At 37.8% G+C, this 26,456-nt stretch overlaps 1 protein-coding gene across 1 annotated transcript in view; it reads right to left on the bottom strand.

Annotated features, from left to right (window-relative positions):
- The window catches only part of LOC133639760 (low-density lipoprotein receptor-related protein 4-like), a 284,058-nt gene that overhangs the window by 94,457 nt on the left and 163,145 nt on the right, over positions 1 to 26,456 (bottom strand). Inside the window, exons 3-5 of the mRNA XM_062033354.1 lie at positions 20,996 to 21,112; positions 11,598 to 11,711; positions 11,411 to 11,527 (exon numbers count right to left, since the gene is read on the bottom strand). Coding sequence (XP_061889338.1) covers positions 11,411 to 11,527; positions 11,598 to 11,711; positions 20,996 to 21,112 — 348 coding nt within the window. The remainder of the gene's footprint in view (positions 1 to 11,410; positions 11,528 to 11,597; positions 11,712 to 20,995; positions 21,113 to 26,456) is intronic.

Below are 26,456 nucleotides of genomic sequence, written 5' to 3'. Positions count from 1 at the left end.
CACACACACACACACACATACTGGTTATCATTTGGAATGGGGACCAAGTTTTTGATCATCACTTGTGGGGACCACCCTTTCTACAGGTTGTGGAGGCATAAAAAAAAATTCTGAAGAGGTCCCGTAGCTAAGTTAGCTTCAATGGCGTCGTTAGCAACAGCATTGCTAGGCTTCGACAGGCGGCACAGCATTAACCGTGTAGTCACAGGTCCAGCGTTTGGTTCGGTGTCTCCTGATAGTAGTATTGTTGATCTGCTGTCTATCCTTCCAGTCAGGGGCTTATTTCTTTTGTTTCTATCTGCATTTAAGCACGATGCTATCACGTTAGCTCCGTAGCTAAAGTGCTTCACCGATGTATTGTCGTGGAGATAAAAGTCACTGTGAATGTCCATTTCGCGTTCTCGACTCTCATTTTCAAGAGGATATAGTATCCGAGGTGGTTTAAAATACAAATCCGTGAACCACAATACAAAAAGGAGAGAGTGTGGAATCCAATGAGCCAGCTTGTACCTAAGTTACGGTCAGAGCGAAAAAAGATACGTCCTGCACTCTAGTCCTTCACTCTCACGTTCCTCATCCACAAATCTTTCATCCTGGCTCAAATTAATGGGGTAATCGTCGCTTTCTCGGTCCGAATCGCTCTCGCTGCTGGTGTAAACAATGGGGAAATGTGAGGAGCCTTTCAACCTGCGACGTCACGCTACTTCCGGTACAGGCAAGGTTTTTTTTTATCAGCGACCAAAAGTTGCGAACTTTATCGTCGATGTTCTCTACTAAATCCTTTCAGCAAAAATATGGCAATATCGCGAAATGATCAAGTATGACACATAGAATGGATCTGCTATTCCCGCTTAAAAAACCCCATTTCATTTCAGTAGGCCTTTAAATCTCTGGATTGATGAAGTAAGGTGCTGATCATTCTTACTGGGAAAAAAGAGTTAACATGGTTCATGGGGACCAAATTTAAAATAATTTTGCATAATTCACACACATTTGTATGTGACTACTGAGGACCATTTAAAAAAAAATAAAGAGTTCAAATTAAATATGGCATGATCCTCAGAATCAGTGTTGGGTTAGTTACTGAAAACCAGTAACTAGTTACAGTTACTAGTTACCTTATTTCAAAAGTAACTCAGTTACTTACACCAAAAAGTAATGTGTTACTGTGAAAAGTAACTATTTAGTTACTTTTTATTTTATTTTATTTTTTTAAGGCTCCCATTAATGCCCTTTTAGCCTTCATTTCAGTACTGTTATTGCACTGGAGAATAATACAATCTGTTGATCAACTTGACATGCATTTGCATTACTGAACTCAGAAAGCAATGTGGTCTACATACAACACACAAACAATGTGGTCTACATACAACACACAAACAATGTGGTCTACATACAACACACAAACAATGTGGTCTACATACAACACACAAACAATGTGGTCTACATACAACACACAAAGACAAAGATATGTTTCAAAGGGCCTTTTTATTTCAGGCCAGAACAAATTGACAAAACTATTTTAAATAGCTGCAACATAATGGCACTTTAGCTTTAAACTTTAAGTAGATAAGATCTTTGATCCAAGACACAACTTACATTTAATTAAAATGTTATTTTCTTTGTGCTCGACAAAAGAAAAGTATTGAGAATGTCTCCATGTTAAGAAACTCAACTTCTGGCTTCACCATGATGTCTTGTTAGTTGTTATGAGAGTAGTGTATGTGTGTGTGTGTGTGTGTGTGTGTGTGTGTGTGTGTGTGTGTGTGTGTGTGTGTGTGTGTGTGTGTGTGTGTGTGTGTGTGTGTGTGTGTGTGTGTGTGTGTGTGTGTGTGGCCCTTTAAGATATGACAACATGTGAGGTGAGTGACGTCAGTGAGTGAGCGGGCGAGAGAGGTGAGGGAACGGCGACAGTGAGTGCGTGCAGGTGCTCTAGCTTGGTGGATGGCTGCGTCCAATAAAGTCACAAAGTCGCAACAAACCGCCGGCCTCGTCATTCACCCTCAGCTGTAAAGACCCACTTCCGGGTAAAGTGAAGGCCCCCGCCTTTTCTTTTCCTTGTGACACAGAAGGACGACACCGCAGCGCTCCAATAAAACACACTCAGATCTTCTGTTTCTAGCTGACACTACATAAAAAATAACGTAAAATAACGCAGTAACGGTAACGGAGTTACTGAATATAAAAAATAACGCATTAGATTACTAGTTACCGCCGAAACTAACGGCATTACAGTTAGTCCCAACACTGCTCAGAATACAGCACTACAGATGTCCTCTTATGGGAAGTTTCACCACTTAAATGTACCAGCTACAGCCCGATGAGGGGGCTGCTGTGCAAATGTCTCACACTCAAACTAACCAGTAAACATGTTTTATGGGCCAAAGCTTAAAAATCTCTAAAGCATCGTCAGAATGGAGCTGACTATCATTTAAAAAGGTTTCCTTCCCTTTAGGGGACCTGTTTTTTTGTCCCTATACCATCAGAGGTCCCCTAAAGGTGACTGTGTACACAGAACGGTGTCCCCATTAAGTAAGCATTGCCACACACACACACACACACACACACACACACACACACACACACACACACACACACACACACACACACACACACACACACACACACACACACACACACACACACACACACACACACACACACACACACACACACACACACACACACACACACGGTTAACAGATGACTGCAGTGAGAAAATGGCTCAGCAGTTTACTCCCGGAAGTACTTTGAAGTTGTTTCAATGAAGGAAATAATGATTAAAGTCGACTTGCATATTATGGAACCAATTCTGCCGGGTTTTTTTTACGCACTTGAAATTTCGTACCTTTGTCTTATTCGTATTCCCCCATCCAGACACGCTCCACCCCCACTTAACTGAAGCGCCGGTCTTTGAGTCATTATAAAAACGAAAAAAAAGGTAGAATTAAGCGTTACGTTCGTCTAATCTTGGCATCACATAATAACAGCAATAAATGCAGCTGTTTTTCACGCAGCTCAAAAGGGCTTCGTTAAGTCTTTTCATTCATATACCAAATTTTTCGGACTATAAAGGCGCACTTAAAATCCTACCATTTCCTTGAAACTCGACAGTGCGCCTGATGTACGGAATAATTCTGGTTGTGCTGACCCACCTCGAAGCTATTTTTTTTGGTATATGGTGAAATGATAAGTGTGACCAGTAGATGGCAGTCAAACATAAGAGATACGTGTAAACTGCAATATGACTCAAGTAAACAACACCAACATTTTATATGTTCCATTGAAAATATAGAACATTACACACAACGCTCAAAAATCTATCAAAATGTTTCAGTACGACTTTGGTAAGCTATGAAGCCGCACCGCTTGATGGATTGTAATGCGCTTCAACATACGAGTATTATTATGGTGTGTGTATGAGGTAAGACATATTATCTGCTGTTTTGCTTCACAATATTATGCAAAAGCAACTTTTCTTCCTGCTGATCTGTATTTGGGATCTGCATCAGTGTTTCCCACACATTCATTTATTTGTGGCGGCCCGCCACGAAAGAATTAAGGCCGCCACAAAAAAAAAAAAAAAATTTTTTATTTTTGTCCTGTCCAGCTTCTCAGGCAAATCATATAGTTGATGTAGATGCCCATATCGGCTGTTCAGATTTACTTTACAAAAGAGAAGTGTAGGATCAAGATTGTTGGAGCTCTTTGTTCAGTGGATCAGATGTTTGATGAAGCTTTGTGTCTATCTACCACCACTACTGTTTTCTGTTTATTTGTTACTGACTGTGGCAGGACATCTCTGCCTCTGTTTCACTTTATGTTGCTGGTAAATAATATGGTTGTAGTAGTAGGCTAAAGTTAAATTATTTAGTATGCACTAATTAAAGGGGCAGAGCTTTAAGAGACAATTTAGCTTTTATATTTTTATAAGATATATTTTTTTGTAAGAACCACAATTAATAAATATATTTCAGTGAATAACTTATTGTTCAAATCTGTATATAAATATGTACATAAAGTGTTGTAATTATATTGTAAAATAGATGGATGGATGGATGGATGGATGGATGGATGGATGGGTGTTTAAAACAAAACTGTTATTAATTAGTAAGTATACATTTTTTGAGCCTTTTTAGAGAAAATCATATCATTGTAGTAAATTATGCAAATTACTCGATGATGTCATGGTGACCACGCCCATAGCCACGCCCCCACCACCACAGGTATCTTGGCAGTTTATGGGAAACACTGTGTATAATTCCCGAACATTTTGCACAAGTCCGCCTTTTTAGTCCCTGCCGACACCGCAGTCGATAAGATTCTTCTTTTTCTCTATCTTCTTGTTATGGGACATTCATCCTCCGCTGTTGCCATTTCTAATATAAAGTAGTGTAAAGTTCTTACTTATATTTGTCAGTAAACTCGCCATGAAAGCACTAAAACATACCGGTGTAGTGAGTTTACATTATTCACCCAAGGAAATTTAGCTATTAGAGAGTTCCGGTCGGACGGTTTTTCATGGGAGATGCTGCTCCGTTATTAATTTAAGTAAAGTCTGAATGTCATTAAAACAGTTAGCTCTTCTTTAGCCAATCTTTTGACACTTCTTCCACTCCCGTCCTTGCACGCTACACCGCTACAACAAAGATGACGGGGAGAAGACGCTGCCGAAGGTGAGCCACGTAAATAAGACCGCCCACAAAACGGCGCATCCTAAAGCGACTGTCAGAAAGCGACTTGAAGATGATCTGTAAAACATAATCTATGCGACATTTTGACCAAAGAACCACCATTACATGTTATGTAGACCACAAGGAAGTGTTTTACATTTAGAAAAAATATTAATAATATGACTCCTTTAATGCGCCCTACAATCCGGTGTGCCTTTTGTATGAAAATAGACCTGACTAGACCCGCTCATGGGCAGTGCGCCTTATAATCCGGTGCGCCCTATGGTCTGGAAAATTTGGTACTTTCCCATTTTTCTTTCAGTCAAACAATATTTACTAGATGGAGTTTTTCCTTGACATGTTTCGACTGTCATCCGCAGTCTTCTTCAAAAGAGTCACCTGACCGCTGTGACGGGTTGCCTTTCAGCGGTACTTATAGGTGTGGCCAACTAGGCAGACCTGTGAAGTCTACCGCCTGTACGGTATTTAAAGGCATTTACAATTTGTGGGAATACAATGAAATATATTTTGGAAAAAAGTCTGAAGCAACATAGGACCCCTAAAGAAGACCTCTGATCTCAACCACAAGGAAGTGTCCCCTTTAACTGTCAAAAAAATAAATTAAATAATATGATTAAAATTGATTAATTTGTTTCTGTTATGCTTGCTACATTTTTGTTGATAATACAAAACCTATAACCAGTGAAGTTGGCACGTTGTGTAAATGGTAAATAAAAACAGAATACAATGATTTGCAAATCCTTATCAACTTATATTCAATTGAATAGACTGCAAAGACAAGAGAAACTTTGTTTTTTTTGCCAAATAATCATTAACCTAGCATTTAATGGCAGCAACACGTTGCAAAAAAGTTGTCACAGGGGCATTTTTACCACTGTGTTACATGGCCTTTCCTTTTAACAACACTCAGTAAACATTTGAGAACTGAGGAGACCAATTTTTGAAGCTTTTCAGGTGTAATTATTTCCCATTCTTGCTTGATGTACAGCTTAAGTTGTTCAACACGCCGTGGAACCGGATGGTTCTTTTCCTCTTTGGTCCGGAGTACACGACGTCCACAGTTTCCAAAAACAATATGAAATGTGGACTCATCACACCACAGAACACTTTTCCACTTTGCATCAGTCCATCTTAGATGAGCTCGGGCCCAGCGAAGCCGGCGGCGTTTCTGGGTGTTGTTGATAAATGGCTTTCGCTTTGCATAGTAGAGTTTTAACTTGCACTTACAGATGTAGCGACCAACTGCAGTTACTGACAGTGGTTTTCTGAAGTGTGTTGATATCCTTTACACACCGATGTTGCTTTTTGATGCAGTACTATGCCTGAGGGATCCAAGGTCACGGGCATTCAATGTTATGTGCAGTGATTTCTCCAAATTCTCCGAATCTTTTGATAGATGGTGAAATCCCTAAATTCCTTGCAATAGCTGGTTGAGAAATGTTGTTCTTAAACTGTTGGACAATTTGCTCACGCATTTGTTGACAAAGTGGTGACCCTCGCCCCGTCCTTGTTTGTGAATGACTGAGCATTTCATGGAATCTACTTTTATACCCAATCATGGCACCCACCTGTTCCCAATTTGCCTGTTCACCTGTGGGATGTTCCAAATAAGTGTTTGATGAGCATTCCTCAACTTTCTCAGTCTTGTTTCTCAGATTTTTTGAAACATGTTGCAGGCATCAAATTCCAAATGAGCTAATATTTCCAAAAAATAACATAGTTTACCACTTTGAATGTTAAGTATCTTGTCTTAGCAGTCTATTCAATTGAATAAAGGTTGAAAAAGATTTGCAAATCATTGTATTTTGTTTTTATCTACCATTTACACAACGTGCCAACTTCACTGGTTTTGGGGTTTATAAAATGTCACTATGGTCCTTTTATTCTCATCTCAATGGAAGTTTGCAGATGTCTCCAAATGAAGGGATGAGAATAGTTTTATAGGTTTGCATCCCAAACTTCAAGCGCAATATAATGTTTCACCTTCCTGGGGCGTTGGACTTAATTGCGGCCTCATAAGCGCGTAGGAGCGAAAGCACTTAAGCCGATGAGCGAATACGCGGAGGGCCAGATTTGACAGGGAACTCCCACTTTTGACGCTTGCTCCACCCAGAGTGCGCATCTTGGGTGACAGTGGAGGGGGAGAATGATGCACAGCTTGGTTGACTTAAGCACATGACTGTATGTCTTACTGTAGCTGCAGAAATATCCATCATGCTTCATAGAATAGAATAGAACAGAATGGACTTTATCGTCATTATATTTGCATATAACGAGATTAAGGACTCCAATTTAAGGTGCGGTAGTGGGAACGAATATGGTGTAAAAATAAATGACACAACAGGTAATAAAGAAAAAACTAACAATTGAAATAAACAGACTACTATCCAATAAAAATAATAAGCAATTCTGTACAATATACAAAACACTATACGAATACAAAATACAAGAGTACCGGAGTAATAAATAACAATCATAGTCGGAACAACTGGACTAGTTATTATCTAGAACAGGGCTGGGCAATTATTTTGACTCGGGGGGCCAAATTTAGAGGAAAAAAATGTGTCTGGGGGCCAGTATATCTATTTTTAGGAAAACTAATACAGAACCTCACAATAAAGTCTGATTGAATGCTAAAAACGTTATGACAGACCGCCTTAAAAACGGAATGGAATTTTATTTTTTTCTATGCACGATAAAACCCTGAATATTGACAACATCGGAACGTCACACCCCCTCTCGATCGATATATTTTACAATCAAGCCGAATGCGACACAAATGCAACAAACACAGCGAAATATGAACGTGAAGGGTAAAAAAAAACAAAAAAACATCTACGATCTGATATATCACTTAGCTTTAGAACTAGAAACTAGAAACTAGAAATCTCCTTCCGCGTCTGTCCCTGACACCCACATTTCAGGCTGGTCGCTCTGGAAACACTCTGTGGAAACGCTCCCCCACCCACACTGCTTGGTGCCTCGTCTGACCTGCTGTGACGTAGATTACCATAGTAACTAGTAGGGTTGTACGGTATACAGGTATTAGTATAGTACCGCGATACTAATGAATCATATTCGGTACCATACCGCCTCTGAAAAGTACCGGTCCGCCACACCCTAAGATATTTGGTTGAAATAAAGCCAATAATGCAATTTATTTAGAAAAGTATCAAAAAGTACCGAAAAGTATCGAAATAATATTGGTATCAGGACAACACTAGTAACTAGTATATCATGCAAAAGCGCAGATTCCAACCATTGAAATACTTTGTATAGTTCAAGACTTACGGTCATTTGAAAACATCACTGCACATCATAACGGCAGCTACAGTTTCCATCTTAAAGATTTAAAAAATATATTTGGGAATGTCCGGCAGGCCAGGTTGAAAAGCTTAACGGGCCGCATGTGGCCCCCGGGCCTTAATTTGCCCAGGTCTGATCTAGAAGCTATGTAAAAAAAGCCATGTCAAATATTTACTTCTTTATTGAGTGCGTGCAGCATTGGAACGAGATATTCAGTTGGTTTAAGTGGGTCAATCTGTTACAAAACAGCAAGGATGCATCAATTACACATCCAATCAGATTACCCTGACACCATCCCATATGTTACCCACGGTTACTCCAGGCTACATTTGCATTTTGTTGCTATGATACGCTGTGATGCATTTACTTGCATTGCGGTCACGCCATTTATTATGGGCCTGCTGCAATGCCAGCGCCCATTTACATGCTGCTAAGCAGCAGTGAATAGGCGCTTGCAACGCTTTAACGCTAACATTAAAGTGCTAACTTTTTTTTTAGCCAACTTCACATTTTTTTCCTCTAATTACAGTCATATAACTTGGTATGTGACACATGCTAACCGTTAGCATGTTTATTTTAGCATGTTAACACTAAAGTGCTAACTTTTTTTTAGCTAATTTTGCAACCGTTTACCCAACAGTCGTATGACTTGGTATGTGACAGCTGTTAACTGTCAGTGTGCTAACGTTAGCATGCTAGCACGCTAACGGTAAAGTGCAAACGTTTTTTTCTAGTTCTACACTTTTTTTCTCTAATTCCGCAGCCATACACCTTACAGCTGTGTTACTTGAAATGTGAGACATGCTAGCTGTTAGCATGCCATTGACAGGAAAAATGCTAAATGTTAGCAATTTTTGTAAGCATGCTAACATTTTAGGCTAGCTCTGAAGCTCATTTTGGTCATATAACTTGGTATGTGGAACAAGCTAACTGTTAGCATGTTAACGCTAGCATGCTACCTTTAAAATGAGAGCTTTTGGAGCTAATTTTGCAACCGTTTAACCTACAGTCGTATGACTTGGTATGTGACAGCTGTTAACTGTTAGTGTGCTAACGTTAGCATGCTAGCACGCTAACTGTAAAGTGCTAACTTTTTTTTACTAATTCTACACTTTTGTTCTCTAATTCCGCAGCCATACACCTTACAGCCGTGTTACTTGAAATGTGAGACATGCTAGCTGTTAGCATGCCATCGATAGGAAAAATGCTCAATGTTAACAATTTTATGTAAGCATTGTAGCATTTTAGGCCAGCTCTGAAGCTCATTTTAGTCATGTAACTTGGTATGTGGAACAAGCTAACTGTTAGCATGTTAACGTTAGCATGCTACCATTAAAGTGAGAGCTTTTGGAGCTAATTTTGCAACCGTTTAACCTACAGTCGTATGACTTGGTATGTGACAGCTGTTAACTGTTAGTGTGCTAACGTTAGCATGCTAGCACGCTAACTGTAAAGTGCTAACTTTTTTTTACTAATTCTACACTTTTTTTCTCTAATTCCGCAGCCATACACCTTACAGCCGTGTTACTTGAAATGTGAGACATGCTAGCTGTTAGCATGCCATCGATAGGAAAAATGCTAAATTTTAACAATTTTATGTAAGCATTGTAGCATTTTAGGCCAGCTCTGAAGCTCATTTTAGTCATGTAACTTGGTATGTGGAACAAGCTAACTCTTATCATGTTAACGTTAGCATGCTACCATTAAAGTGAGAGCTTTTGGAGCTAATTTTGCAACCGTTTAACCTACAGTCGTATGACTTGGTATGTGACAGCTTTTAACTGTTAGTGTGCTAACGTTAGCATGCTAGCACGCTAACTGTAAAGTGCTAACTTTTTTTTACTAATTCTACACTTTTTTTCTCTAATTCCGCAGCCATACACCTTACAGCCGTGTTACTTGAAATGTGAGACATGCTAGCTGTTAGCATGCCATCGATAGGAAAAATGCTAAATTTTAACAATTTTATGTAAGCATTGTAGCATTTTAGGCCAGCTCTGAAGCTCATTTTAGTCATGTAACTTGGTATGTGGAACAAGCTAACTCTTGGCATGTTGACGTTAGCATGCTACCATTAAAGTGAGAGCTTTTGGAGCTAATTTTGCAACCGTTTAACCTACAGTCGTATGACTTGGTATGTGACAGCTGTTAACTGTTAGTGTGCTAACGTTAGCATGCTAGCACGCTAACTGTAAAGTGCTAACTTTTTTTTACTAATTCTACACTTTTTTTCTCTAATTCCGCAGCCATACACCTTACAGCCGTGTTACTTGAAATGTGAGAAAATGCTAGCTAATAGCATGCCATCGATAGGAAAAATGCTAAATTTTAGCAATTTTATGTAAGCATTGTAGCATTTTAGGCCAGCTCTGAAGCTTATTTTAGTCATGTAACTCGGTATGTGGAACAAGCTAACTCTTAGCATGTTGACGTTAGCATGCTACCATTAAAGTGAGAGCTTTTGGAGCTAATTTTGCAACCGCTTAACCTACAGTCGTATGACTTGGTATGTGACAGCTGTTAACTGTTAGCGTGCTAACGTTAGCATGCTGGCAAGCTAACTTTAGCATGCTAACTTTTTCATCTAATTTTACACTTTTTTTCTCTATTCCCGCAGCCATACACCTTACAGCTGTGTTACTTGAAATGTGAGACATGCTAGCTGTTAGCATGCCATCGTTAGGAAAAATGTTAAATGTTAGCAATTTTATGTAAGCATGCTAACAATTTAGGCTAGGAGAGCTTTTGGAGCTAATTTTGCAATCATTTAACCTACAGTCATATAACTTTGTATGTGACAGTTGTTAACTGGCAGTGTGCTAACGTTAGCATGCTGGCAAGCTAACTTTAGCATGCTAACTTTTTCATGTAATTTTACTCTTTTTTCTCTAATTCCGCAGCCATACACCTTATTGATTGATTGATTGAGACTTTTATTAGTAGATTGCACAGTACATATTCCGTACAATTGACCACTAAATGGTAACACCCGAATAAGTTTTTTAACTTGCTTAAGTCGGGGTCCACGTTAATCAATTCAATTCAAGCCGTGTTACTTGAAATGTGAGACATGCTAAATGTTAGCAATTTTATGTAAGCACGCTAACATTTCAGGCTAGCTCTGTAGCTCATTTGGGACAGTTACACTTACAACTCTCGGATTCAGACACCCGGCACCATTTTCAAAGCACGGCGGCTTCCGGCTGAGAGGTCTGGGGCACAGATAGCAGGCCCATCAAAATTTCCGCGTATCTATTTACTGTATTGTCTCCACTCAGCATCAGTGTTCTCACGTTGAGGGACAATCTTGATTTTGCGTTTGCACACATGTTCTTCCAGACAAGTCGCCCGAAGTTCAAACGTCAGACTGTTTTTTTTTGTCCAAGTAATTTGAACTTTTCATTACTCACGGCAGTTTTCCTCATCGGAGCCGTCTTTACAGTCCGTGTCCCCGTCACAGTACCAATGCTCGGCGATGCAGCTGCCGTCCGTGCAGCGGAACTCCTTGTCGGAACATTTCCGCATGTCTGGAAGAAGCCGAATCAATGGTAAAAAAAGGCCAATGGTGATGCGACTCTCGTGCGTGTTCGTACTCACCGCACTGCTCGTCGCTGTTGTCGCCGCAGTCGTTGTCTCCGTCACAGTGCCACAGGCTACGGATACAGTAGCCGTTTTGGCACTGGAACTCATCTTCCTCGCACTCCCTGGGAGCTGGAGAGACAAACAGTAGGAGTGATTCATCCCATTATGTACATGGTAGTGATGGGTCAAACGATACTGAAGCGTCCGTGCCTCATGATACACAAGAAGTGATACAGGGCTCGTATTTAACCGCGGCAAATGCCGCAACCGCCCTCGTGTTTCGCTGTAATGCCCCAAAAAATTGACCAACAATTGCGGCAAGAACATGCCGTGACCGCCCTTGACTTTTTACTAGGGATGTCCGATAATGGCTTTTTGCCGATATCTGATATTGTCCAACTCTTTAATTACAGATACCGAAATCAACCGATACCGATATATACAGTCGTGGAATTAACACATTATTATGCCTAATTTGGACAACCAGGTATGGTGAAGATAAGGTCCTTTTTAAAAAAATTAATAAAATAAAATAAGATGAATAAATTAAAAACATTTTCTTGAATAATAAAGAAAGTAAAACAATATAAAAACAGTTACATAGAAACTAGTAATTAATGAAAATGAGTCAAATTAACTGTTAAAGGTTAGTACTATTAGTGGACCAGCAGCACGCACAATCATGTGTGCTTACGGACTGTATCCCTTGCAGACTGTATTGATATATATTGATATATAATGTAGGAACCAGAATATTAATAACAGAAGGAAACAACCCTTTTGTGTGAATGAGTGTAAATGGGGGAGGGAGGTTTTTTGGGTTGGTGTACTAATTGTAGGTGTATCTTGTGTTTGTTATGTTGATTTAATATAAAAAACAACAAAAAAAACCAAAAAAAAACGATACCGATAATAAAAAAAACGATACCGATAATTTCCGATATTACATTTTAAAGCATTTATCGGCCGATAATATCAGCATGCCGATATTATCGGACATCTCTAATATATATATATATATATATATATATATATATATATATATATATATATATATATATATATATATATATATATATATATATATATATATATACACTACCGTTCAAAAGTTTGGGGTCACCCAAACAATTTTGTGGAATAGCCTTCATTTCTAAGAACAAGAATAGACTGTCGAGTTTCAGATGAAAGTTCTCTTTTTCTGGCCATTTTGAGCGTTTAATTGACCCCACAAATGTGATGCTCCAGAAACTCAATCTGCTCAAAGGAAGGTCAGTTTTGTAGCTTCTGTAACGAGCTAAACTGTTTTCAGATGTGTGAACATGATTGCACAAGGGTTTTCTAATCATCAATTAGCCTTCTGAGCCAATGAGCAAACACATTGTACCATTGGAACACTGGAGTGATAGTTGCTGGAAATGGGCCTCTATACACCTATGTAGATATTGCACCAAAAACCAGACATTTGCAGCTAGAATAGTCATTTACCACATTAGCAATGTATAGAGTGTATTTCTTTAAAGTTAAGACTAGTTTAAAGTTATCTTCATTGAAAAGTACAGTGCTTTTCCTTCAAAAATAAGGACATTTCAATGTGACCCCAAACTTTTGAACGGTAGTGTATATATATATATATATATATATATATATATATATATATATATATATATATATATATATATATATATATATATATATATATATATATAATAAATACTTGAATTTCAGTGAATTCTAGCTATAAATATACTCCTTCCCCCTTAACCCCGCCCCGCCCCTGGCCCCGCCCACCTCAACCACCCCCCCAATCTCCCGAATTTGGAGGTCTCAAGGTTGGCAAGTATGGTTCACAGACACGTAAATTGGATTACAGACGCACAGATTGAGATACGCGTTGGCAAATATTTTCGCTACAATAATACTTCCACGGTTTCTCGCCATCCAAAACAATCTCTGAAGCAGCGAGGCCGGGCTAAGCCGGACAAATACCTTCGAGTGCTCTAAAGAGCGAATTCTACAGAGGTCGTGTTTATAGCCTTGATGGAAGTTATTGCGGAGGGAATTCATTTTGGAGAAATCAATAAGCTAAATAAAATCCCACTTGCTTTATATGCAAAACCAGTTTGAATTTACTGCTGCCCTCCCTAGACCCCCCTGCAGCGTGATTTATGCCTTAATTGGGGACCCCGGCTCGGATATAAAAGGAAATGCTATTTCACAAGACAGTTAACCTTGAGACTGAACATAAAAGACATATTAGTCATCCACATGAGCTAGTTAGATAAGTCACTGCCTGGAGTAAACTTTTAGCACCATGACATTGACACGGTTTCTCTCCAAAACCCTTTTTCTGCACGACCTTCTTTTTAAAAATTTTTTTAATTAATCACGCTCCCATCAATTAAAGCACTTTCAAAAGCAGTCTTCTGCGGTCCCCGCCCGTAATCAATGGACTATGGCTGCCCCCACCAGCCCAGGGCAGAGTAAACACGTTAGTCAGGGGGGAACAAATGACTGATGGCCCAAGGCAGGTAGCAATCTATAATCTATCTCGCAGTGCACGTGTGTGTGTGCGTGTGTGTGTGTGTGTGTGTGTGTGTGTGTGTGTCTGATAGACAACCGAGACGAACCGAAAGAGATGAAGAGACGCCGAGACACAGACGTCAACAGAGCAGAGATTTCAGTTTGATGTTGGAGTTCTGTCAAGGCGTGACGCGGCTTCAAAGCGCCGTGTCGGCTGGGGACGGAACTGACGTGATACCATTCCCGCACGTGAATCGTACATCACGGATTTGAATCCATAATTCACTTGAACTGATTCCATTGGACTGACGTCTCGGCTCACGTATCGCAAAAACCCAGAACCAGTGAAGTTGGCACGTTGTGTAAATCGTACATAAAAACGGAATACAATGATTTGCAAATCCTTTTCAACTTATATTCAATTGAATAGACTGCAAAGACAAGATATATATATATATATATATATTTTTTTTTTGGCAAATAATCATTAACTTAGAATTTAATGGCAGCAACACATTGCAAAAAAGTTGGCACAGGGGCATTTTTACCACTGTGTTACATGGCCTTTCCTTTTAACAACACTCAGTAAACCTTTGGGAACTGAGGAGACCAATTTTTTATGCTTTTCAGGTGGAATTATTTCCCATTCTTGCTTGATGTACAGCTTAAGTTGTTCAACAGTCCGGGGTCTCCGTTGTGGTATTTTAGGCTTCATAATGCGCCACACATTTTCAAATGGGAGACAGGTCTGGACTACAGGCAGGCCAGTCTAGTACCCGCACCCTGTTGTAACACATGGCTTGTTATTGTCTTGCTGAAATAAGCAGGGGCGTCCATGATAACGTTTCTTGGATGGCAACATATGTTGCTCCAAAACCTGTATATACCTTTTAGCAATAATTGTGTCTTCACAGATGTGTAAGTTACCCATGCCTTGGGCACTAATACACCCCCATACCATCACAGATGCTGGCTTTTGAAATTTGCGCCTATAACAGTCCGGATGGTTCTTTTCCTCTTTGGTCCGGAGGACCAGCGTCCACAGTTTTCAAAAACAATTTGAAATGTGGGCTCGTCAGACCACAGAACACTTTTCCACTTTGCATCAGTCAATCTTAGATGAGCTTGGGCCCAGCGAAGACGGCGGTGTTTCTGGGTGTTGTTGATAAATGGCTTTCGCTTTGCATAGTAGAGTTTTAACTTGCACTTACAGATGTAGCGACGAACTGTAGTTACTGACAGTGGTTTTCTGAAGTGTTCCTGAGACCATGTGGTGATATCCTTCACACACTGATGTCGGTTTTTGATGCAGTACCGCCTGAGGGATCCAAGGTTACGGGCTTAGCCGCTTACGTGCAGTGATTTCTCCAGATTCTCTGAACCTTTTGATGATATTACGGACCGTAGATGGTGAAATCCCTAAATTCCTTGCAATAGCTCGTTGACAAATGTTGTTCTTAAACTGTTGGACAATTTGCTCACGCATTTGTTCACAAAGTGGTGACCCTCGCCCCATCCTTGTTTGTGAATGACTGAGCATTTCATGGAAGCTGCTTTTATACCCAATCATGGCACCCACTTGTTCACCTCAGTCTTTTTTGCCACTTGTGCCAGCTTTTTTGAAACATGTTGCCGGCATCAAATTCCAAATGTTTGCAAAAAATAAAGTTTTCCAGTTTGAACGTTAAGTATCTTGTCATTGTAGTCTATTTAAATGAATATAGGTTGAAAAGGATTTGCAAATCATTGTACTCTGTTTTTATTTACCATTTACACAACGTGCCAACTTCACTGAATTGGGGTTTTGTCAAATCTGCAATGTAGTGAGTGAAGCGCTATGTGGAGAATGATTGACTGTATAAAACAGGACATGCTAATTGTTTCATTTCTTGCTACTTCCATGCATCTTTCATTCGTCGTCAGTCGACACACATCACACTAACAATTTCCACTGCTGATCCGGTCCAATTTCCTCCACTAAAGCGGCAGTAAAATCCCAATTAAAACCGGATTTTACTCACATTTAATGGCTGCACTAACCTGCGTTTCTCCCCCCAGTGGCCCCTGCTCGCCGTGTTTGATGCCATCAGCGAGGTAAACAAAGAAAGGTCAAAGGTGGACAAGCCCTCAAGACCCTGATCACTCACCCGGCTGCCAAACGGCAAAAGGGCAAAGGGTGCTCGCCGCTTTTGAGTCATTACCAGGCTTCCTGATCATGATCATATTCCCTTTAAATAGACATACATTGCAGTGTCATGCATGTGTGTGTTTGGGATTGACAATCTTTAGGTCAGTATCTCAAACTAAATGAATAAAACCACCTTAATAAAAGGTGGAATAAGCTGAGGGCGGGACAGAATGGAAATGCATTAAATAATAAGCAGTTTGAGACAAAGGGGAAGGAATCACAATTTACGCTGAAAGAAGCTAAAAAATTCATACCTGCTTCACAAACACACCCCCAACACACACACACACACACACACACAAGAAATAAAAGAAAAAAACATTATCTGTCGCCAATGTTTCACTTTGCAGATTTCATGGTCCGCCTCCTGCAGAATTCAACTTCCTAAATAATTTATCTGCAAAGCGCAACAAAAGTCAAACAAATGGCAGTCATATTCTTCACATTCTTGCTAAATGGTTATATTTAGGGATGGGTTTTTAATACAATACACACCCGGACTCACAAGGAACATTCCGGTACATTTGAATAGTGAAGGGTGCCTGAGGGAGTGTATGGCACACTCACAAGCTGTATTGACATGGAAATTGGATGGGTACTGAGTCCGGCACTTTTTTTTGGCACTGACCGATTCACTTAAAACCCAACGATGACATGTTTCGGTAGCCGGGTTGCGCGTGACGCCACACCCGGTTGCACTCGGCACGTGGCAACTGCTTTGAAATGTGGTAATGGGCAATGGCAATCACTCCAGCAGCACTGACAGCTGAATACTAGAGATGTCCGATAATATCAGACTGCCGATATTATCGGCCTATATATGCTTTAAAATGTGATATCGGAAATAATCGGTATCGGTTTCAAACAGTAAAATTTGTGACTTTTTAAAACGCCGCTGTACGGAGTGGTACACGGACGTAGGGAGAAGTACAGAGCGCCAATAAACCTTAAAGGCACTGCCTTTGCGTGTCGGCCCAATCACATATGTATGGCTTTTGACACACACAAGTGATTGCAAGGCATACTTGGTCAACAGCCATACAGGTCACACTGAGGGTGGACGTATAAACAACTTTAACACTGTTACAAATATGCGCCACACTGTGAACCCACACCAAACAAGAATGACAAACACATTTCGGGAGAACACCCGCACCGTAACACAACATAAACACAACAGAACAAACACCCAGAACCCCTTGCAGCACTAACTCTTTGGGGACGCTACAATATACACCCCCCCCCCCCAACCCCGCCCACCTTAACCTCCTCGTGCTCTCTCAGGAAGAGCATGTACCAAATTCCAAGCTGTTGTTTTGAGGCATTTAAAAAAAAAAAAAGCACTTTGTGACTTCAATAATAAATATGGCAGTGCCATGTTGGCATTTTTTTCCATAACTTGAGTTGATTTATTTAGGAAAACCTTGTTACATTGTTTAATGCATCCAGCGGGGCATTACAACAAAATTAGGCATAATAATGTGTTAATTCCACGACTGTATATATCGGTATCGGTTGATATCGGAATCGGTAATTAAGAGTTGGACAATATCGTAATATCGGCAAAAAAGCCATTATTGGACATCTCTAATTTTGATGTTATTTTTTTTAATCTTGATTGAAAATTAACACCAATGAATTGACTGATGAACATTATCACATAATTAATTCACAAAGTATAAATAACGACACATTAAATTCAACAACATGTAATTGTAAAAAAAACAAAAAAAAAAACATTATGATTTGAACATTTTCAGAATGTGCTTGTTGTATTTTTAAACAAAGAAAACAATCTGAGGTTGTCTATATTTTTAAGTTATCGTGCCGTGATTTTACCCTCTTGGGAGTAGATTTTTCTCCATGTGGCCCCCCCATCTAAAATAAGTTTGACACCCCTGGCTTAGATTGATGGTGGTGACGAAAACCGATGGTTCATCCTCCCATCCCCTAATAATATCCAGCACAGTATGCCACCACACGGCATATTGTTTGGATTCAATAACCAACTTGTGTCTTAAATTAAAAATCTAAATATCATCAGATGTGCGCTGCAGCTGACTCGCATCATCACCGATCATGTCCTTCAACATATTCAATAAAATAATACAAATGGAGTTCAGAGCAAAGTCAGCACGCACATGTAGAAAGATGTCGACAGATGTGTTGGAAGGAGGATAAAATAGAGGGTTCTATATCCTCACATGACATGTAAACAGCAGTCATCTGGACAGGTAGCTCTGTTATTATACAGGGTTCAGTTTATTCTAACTCGATAGCTATACTTGTTATTTTAAAGTGTACCTTCTCTAATTGTATAAAATATTCATTAAAAACAAAATATAACCGTCTTTCTCTGTTAAATGTGTTCTGTTTTTAACAATAGTGATGCTCAAGAGAGGTAAAATTGAACAAAAAAAATCAAAGGTTTTTTTGTTGTGTTGATGAGATGGAGAGCGGGAAACACTTAGTATTGATCCGTATTGATCATGTATGTGAGGCAATTAGATTTTAAAAGGACACTTAGTGACCCTTTTTGCCATCGACCGAACCGTTCCGAACAAAAAATTGATCAAGCTGAATCTTTATAGAAACACAGCGACCACATAATTGATATATTAGCTAGAGAATACAATACATGTATTTTAGCGGAGAACGTGACAAGAAGGCATCTGAATTTTATGATATTTTAGGGTAAATAACGCCTCAGTGAGTGTAGGGCACACCAACTACCTGTATCGAAACTGAACTGATACTATGGCTGGGATTTAAAAAAGTCACTAAATTTGACCTGAAAAGAAAATTACCATAATATTTTGTTTATTTGTTTATATCCTCATTGGCAGCTGCAATAGTAGTTGCTGTTTCTCCAGGGGTCCAAAATTACACTTTGATATTTGAACAACATAAGGCAAAGGGGAACACACACATTAATATACAGTATATGTGTGTGTGGTGTGTGTAAGTGTATATATATATATATATATATATATATATATATATATATATATATATATATATATATATATATATATATATATATATATATATACACCCACATTTATATGTGTGTATTTATATATTCAGATTTATATGTCTGTGTATATATACACATTCATGTGTATGTGTATATATATATGTATATATATGCATATTTATATGTGGGTATATATATATACACATATATATATACAGGTATATACACATATATATATACAGGTATATATATATATATATATATATATATACATATATATATATATATATATACATATATATATATATATATATATATATATATATATATATATATATATATATATACACACACACACAGGTATATATATATATATATATATATATATATATATATATATATATATATATATATATATATATATATATACACACAGGTATATATATATATATATATATATATACACACACAGGTATATATTTATATATATATATATATATATATATATATATATATATATATATATATATATATATATATATATATATATATATATATATATATATATATATATATATATTAGGGCTGCAACAACTAATCGATTAAATCGATTATAAAAATAGTTGCCGATCAATTTAGTCATCGATTCGTTGGATCTATGCTATGCGCATGCGCAGAGGCTTTTTATTTATAAACTGCAACATGTACAAACAGCTGAGAAAGAATAATCAAAATAAGTATGGTGCCAGTATGCTGTTTTTTTTCTCAATAAAATACTGGAAAGGATAGAAATGTAGTTTGTCTCTTTTATCCGATTATTAATCGATTAATCGAAGTAATAATCGACAGGTTAATCGATTATCAAATTAATCGTTAGTTGCAGCCCTAATATATATATATATATATATATATATATATATATATATATATATATATATATATATATACACACACACACACCTTTATATGTGTATATATATATATATATATATATATAAACATGTATATGTGTGTATGTATACACATATATGTATACACATGTATATATATATATATATATATATATATATACACACACCTTTATACGTGTGTATATATATATATATATATATATATATATATATATACACACACATTTATATGTGTGTATGTATACACATATATGTATACACATTTATATATATACATATATATATATATATATATATATATATATATATATATATATATATATACACACACACACACATTTATATGTGTGTATGTATACACATATATATATATATATACACATTTATACATGTATATATATGTATGTATGTATACATATATATATATATATATATATATACATACACATATACATACATACATACATACACACACACATATGCAAATTGTTATTGTATTTCATATATATATATATATATATATATATATATATATATATATATATATATATATATATATATATATATATATATATATATATATATATATATGTTTTTTTCAAGTAAACTATTATAAAATATATGTTTGCTTTTATATTTTATTTATTAAATATTTAAAAGTATATATTTTGTATAATAAGCTGTAATTTATAAATCAATTAATCGATTTAGAAATTGAATAAACAAACATAACAATTCAGATGTGAATACAATTTTTTTGGGAGCACCCTTCTCAGCAACCAGCAACTTCCATCACCACAAGAGGCCCACTTACGGCAGTCCTGCTCATCGGAGTCGTCCTCGCAGTCGTTGTCTCCGTCACACACCCACGAGCGGCGGATACATTTGCCGTTGTCACAGTGGAAGTCCAGCGGCGAGCAGGTGGGGAGCACTGCGGACAAATAAAAAAAAGTGTCAGGAAGTGGAAGTCGGTTGTAAAACAGGTGCTCCGTACTAGTCATAAAATTAAAATGTCAAATGCATTTAGGATGGATAAGAAAATGTGATGGATTACAATGAAAGTGAGTTATTCCATTTTCTTACACTAAGCTCAGCGCATTCCTGCTTAACTTCATATCCGCTGTAAGTGCAGCTCCTCACTGTCTAATGACTGGCTCTTTGTCATGGGCAGACACAGCTAATTTAATTACGGCCCAGAGACGGATGAAAGCAGGAGGAGGGGAGCTCGCAGTCCTGCCTGCCAGCGGTCTCGCCTGTCAATACCAGATATTAAATATTGACCGGGGCTACCCAGACTTTATGAAAAATGCACGACGCCACACGGCGAGTTAACCACGGCGGCAGACGGGCAGACAACTCGGTGAGTGAATTAAGTGTGTGTGTGGCGCAGGGTCTCTCGGGGTAAAGTAAAGCCCCACTGACCCACATACCCTTGCTGGGATATTGCATTATTCAAGGCAAAGAGAGAGAGACACCATCAAACTGCTCAGTCGACATGCGCTTCACCTTTTTTGCACTAATTTAACAACCGTGGTGCACATCTGGATCATGTATTATCCAGCATGTGGGCTACTGTAGTGTGTTTGTGTGACACTCTATATCAGGGGTCACCAACGCGGTGCCCGCGGGCACCAGGTAGCCCGTAAGGACCAGGTGAGTAGCCCGCTGGCCTGTTCTAAAAATAGCTCAAATAGCAGCACTTACCAGTGAGCTGCCTCTATTTTTTAAATTTTATTTATTTACTAGAAAGCTGGTCTCGCTTTGCTCGACATTTTTAATTCTAAGAGAGACAAAACTCAAATAGAATTTAAAAATCCAAGAAAATATTTTAAAGACTTGGTCTTCACTTGTTTAAATAAATTCTTTTTTTTTTTTTACTTTGCTTCTTATAACTTTCAGAAAGACAATTTTAGAGAAAAAATACAACCTTAAAAATTATTTTAGGATTTTTAAACACATATACCTTTTTACCTTTTAAATTCCTTCCTCTTTTTTCCTGACAATTTAAATCAATGTTCAAGTAAAAATTTTTTTTTTATTGTAAAGAATAATAAATAAATTTTAATTTAATTCTTCATTTTAGCTTCTGTTTTTTCGACGAAGAATATTTGTGAAATATTTCTTCAAACTTATTATGATTAAAATTCAAAACAATTATTCTGGCAAATCTAGAAAATCTGTAGAATCAAATGTAAATCTTATTTCAAAGTCTTTTGAATTTCTTTTAAAATTTTTGTTCTGGAAAATCTAGAAGAAATAATGATTTGTCTTTGTTAGAAATATAGCTTGGTCCAATTTGTTATATATTCTAACAAAGTGTAGATTGGATTTTAACCTATTTAAAACATGTCATCAAAATTCTAAAATTAATCTTAATCAGGAAAAATTACCAATGATGTTCCATAAATTGTTTTTTTAATTTTTTCAAAAAGATTCGAATTAGCTAGTTTTTCTCTTCTTTTTTTTCGGTTGAATTTTAAAGAGTCGAAATTGAAGATAAACTATGTTTCAAAATTTAATTGTCATTTTTTTCGTGTTTTCTCCTCTTCTAAACCGTTCAATTAAGTGTAAATATCATTAATTATTAATAATAACATAGAGTTAAAGGTAAATTGAGCAAATTGGCTATTTCTGGCAATTTATTGAAGTGTGTATCAAACTGGTAGCCCTTCGCATTAATCAGTACCCAAGAAGTAGCTCTTGCTTTCAAAAAGGTTGGTGACCCCTGCTCTATATATACACTACATTGCCAAAAGTATTTGGCCACCCATCCAAATGATCAGAATCAGGTGTCATAATCACTTGGTGTATAAAATCAAGCACTTAGGCATGGAGACTGTTTCTACAAACATTTGTGAACGAATGGGCCGCTCTCAGTGATTTCCAGCGTGGAACAGTCATAGGATGCCACCTGTGCAACAAATCCAGTCGTGAAGTCAAGTCAAGTCAAGTCAACTTTATTTATATAGCACATTTTCAACAACTTTTTAGATTGCACCAAAGTGCTTTACAGGTTAAAAAAGCATGGAGCAAACAAAAAACAAAAACAAAAAAATAAAAAAAATTAAAAAAAAAAAAAAAAAAAAAAAACATAAACAATGAGTGTGCTAAACAAGATAATGCAAATGCAATACGGTAAAAGGGGTCGAATAAAAAGTTTTAAAAAATTTGCAGAATAAAAAAAATAAAATAAAAAAAAAATAAAAAAATAAAAAAATGAAATCCCCTCACACCAACGGCGCTTGCCGCGCTTTAAAGCGGCGAGCAAAGCGCCGTCATTTGGAAGAGGTGCTACGAACGTTTGTAATGCTAGGTTCACACCAACGGCGCTTTGACGGCGCTTTAAAGCGGCATGCAAAGCGGCATGCAAAGCGGCATGCAAAGCGGCATGCAAAGCGGCGTTAAAGCGTGAGGGTCGTCTGGTGGCATGCGGTGGCGACTGGGGTCCGCGCTTTGAACCAAGATCTGTTAAGCTTTCCTACGCTTTGAGTCAAGCTTTGCTGAGCTTTGCTAGGAAAACGGAAGAGTTTGGGAACAACAGCAACTCAGCCACCAAGTGGTAGGCCACGTAAACTGACAGAGAGGGGTCAGCATAGTGCAAAGAGGTCGCCGACTTTCTGCACAGTCAGTTGCTACAGAGCTCCAAACTTCATGTGACCTTCCAGTTAGCCCACGTACAGTACGCGGAGAGCTTCATGGAATGGGTTTCCATGGCCGAGCGGCTGCATCTAAGCCACTCATCACCAAGTCCAATGCAAAGCGTGGACTGGACTCTAGAGCAGTGGAGACGCCTTCTCTGGAGTGATGAATCACGCCTTTCCATCTGGCAATCTGATGGACGAGTAAGGGTTTGGAGGTTGCCAGGAGAACGCTACATTTCGGACTGCATTGTGCCGAGTGTGAAATTTGGTGGAAGAGGAATTATGCTGTGAGGTTGTTTTTCAGGAGTTGGACTTGGCCCCTTAGTTCCAGTGAAAGGAATGCTCCAGGATACAAAACATTATGGACAATTCCATGCTCCCAACCTTGTGGGAACAGTCTGGAGCGGGTCCTTTCCCCTTCCAACATGACTGTGCACCAGTGCACAAAGCAAGGTCTATAAAGACATGGATGACAGAGTCTGGTGTAGATGAACTTGACTGGCCTGCTCAGAGTCCTGACCTGAACCCGATAGAACACCTTTGGGATGAATTAGAACGGAGACTGAGAGCCAGGCCTTCTCGACCAACATCAGTGTGTGACCTCACCAATGCGCTTTTGGAAGAATGGTGGAAAATTCCTATAAACACACTCTGCAACCTTGTGGACAGCCTTCCCAGAGGAGTTGAAGCTGTGATACGACCCCTCAATCATTGGTATGTGTTCATCTAAAAACCATTCTGGGTATCACTCCATTTTATCCATCTTGTCTTTTAACAAAGAAACAAGGAAGTCACAATCTTCGTTCAATAAATGTTCTGCAATTTGTCGTCCCCAAAGTAAGAACTGAACTGGGCAAGAAAGCAACCTACTAATAAAAGTCTCAATCAAATAGGTTTTCAGCACCGAAGGCTAGGAATAACCTACAATCGAATCTTCAACTTCAAACCCTTGTTACATTAAATGAGTTTAAAGCTTCTGTGAAAGGATTGCAGTCTACCTTGTCTGTATGCACATGTGTTATGTGAGCAAGTTTTAATGTTGTAAATTTGATGTTTTATGTGTTGTTCATTGTTTTTAATGTAACCTTGCTGCTGCCCTCTTGGCCAGGTCGCCCTTGGAAAAAGAGATCTTTGATCTCAATGGGATTTTGACTGGTTAAATCAGGGGTGTCCAAAGTGCGGCCCGGGAGCCATTTGCTGCCCGCAGCTAATTGTTTACCGGCCCGCCACACATTCTGCAAAAATTGCAAAATTGATAATATTGCAAAAATAAAAAATAAAAACATTTAAAAAAAGTGGAATGAGGTGAAATCTAACAAGAAAAAGTTGCAATGTTGACACAAAGCTGCCATGCAGGCTGTTTTTTTTCTTTTGTCTTTGTTTATTTTTATTTTTTTTGCCATTGCTAAAAAAAAAAAAAAAAAAAAAAGACTACAAATCTGTGTTATACTGAATTATTACATAAAAAATATCACTTTAAAATGTTTTATGTGGAAAAAAATATTGCATATATTGTGTGGTTGTCATAAAAAAACATCAAAGTTGTATTTGACAAAAGAGCATAATACAAACAAAATAATAGTTCAAACGTAAAATCGACAGATATATCTGAAGTTGATCTCGTAATTTAAGTGTTAAAAGTAAAAAAAAAACTAATAAAAATGTATCACTTTATGAGTGGGGGACTTTTTGGATCCCAAATATATTTAGTAAGATTTTATTTAACTTTTCACTGTGATTACTCAAAAATATTAAAGAATTAAAATCAATGGTGTCCTGCATTATTGATCTTTTAGGGCTCTAATTACTAAATACTGCATATTTCAGTTTTACTATAAAAAAAACAAAGTTGTCTTTGACAGAAAAGGCATAAAACCTTTTTTTTTTTTTTTTTTTACTTTATATCAACCTGAAGTTAATATAGAGATTTACTGTAAGCCAGGGGTGTCAAAGTCAAATGGACGGAGGGCCAAATAAAAAATTTAGCTACAAGCCGAGGGCCGGACTGTTCGAATGTTCATTGAAAAATTTTTAAATGACGCATATAGTCTAGTGAACCTAATTGAACCTACTGAAAACCTAACAAATATATTCCAATATGATCAGATAAATAAAGCAATATTTTCTTATGGCTCTGTCAGTAATCTTTAATTTTCAACAGACACAAAAGACAAATTTCCTTTATATAAAAATCCCCATAACATGAACATTAAATGAAAGAAACCGGTATTCAAGGCACCATCAGTAGCCTATATTTTCTATTTTAGCAAAAGTGGGCTAAATTTACTTCAAAGAAAAAAACAATAATAGCAATTTTCTATCATCCACTCAACTGAAATATTTTTAAAATATAATTAAATTGAAATACAATAAAATAAAGTGCAAAAATCTATAAATCAAAAACAACACTTTGTTTAAGGAGAAGTAACATGCAGTGAAAACAAATATTAAACTTTAACTTTTAAACTTGAATTGAGTAAAAACTCTAAATATGTGATTGCACAGTAATGTTCACATTAAACCCCCCTCCTCCCTCCGTGGGAGGGAGGCGAGTTGGGTGCCCGAAACCCCCCGCTGGTTTCGGCCCGCCCCTTGGCGCGCGTGGCACGGCGGGCTCCGCGACCCGACGGCTGG

This window comes from Entelurus aequoreus, linkage group LG02, assembly GCF_033978785.1.
Source record: "Entelurus aequoreus isolate RoL-2023_Sb linkage group LG02, RoL_Eaeq_v1.1, whole genome shotgun sequence".
Lineage (NCBI taxonomy): Eukaryota > Metazoa > Chordata > Actinopteri > Syngnathiformes > Syngnathidae > Entelurus > Entelurus aequoreus.
Note: the sequence above shows the minus strand (reverse complement) of the source record. Positions and strands in the feature narration are given on the sequence as shown.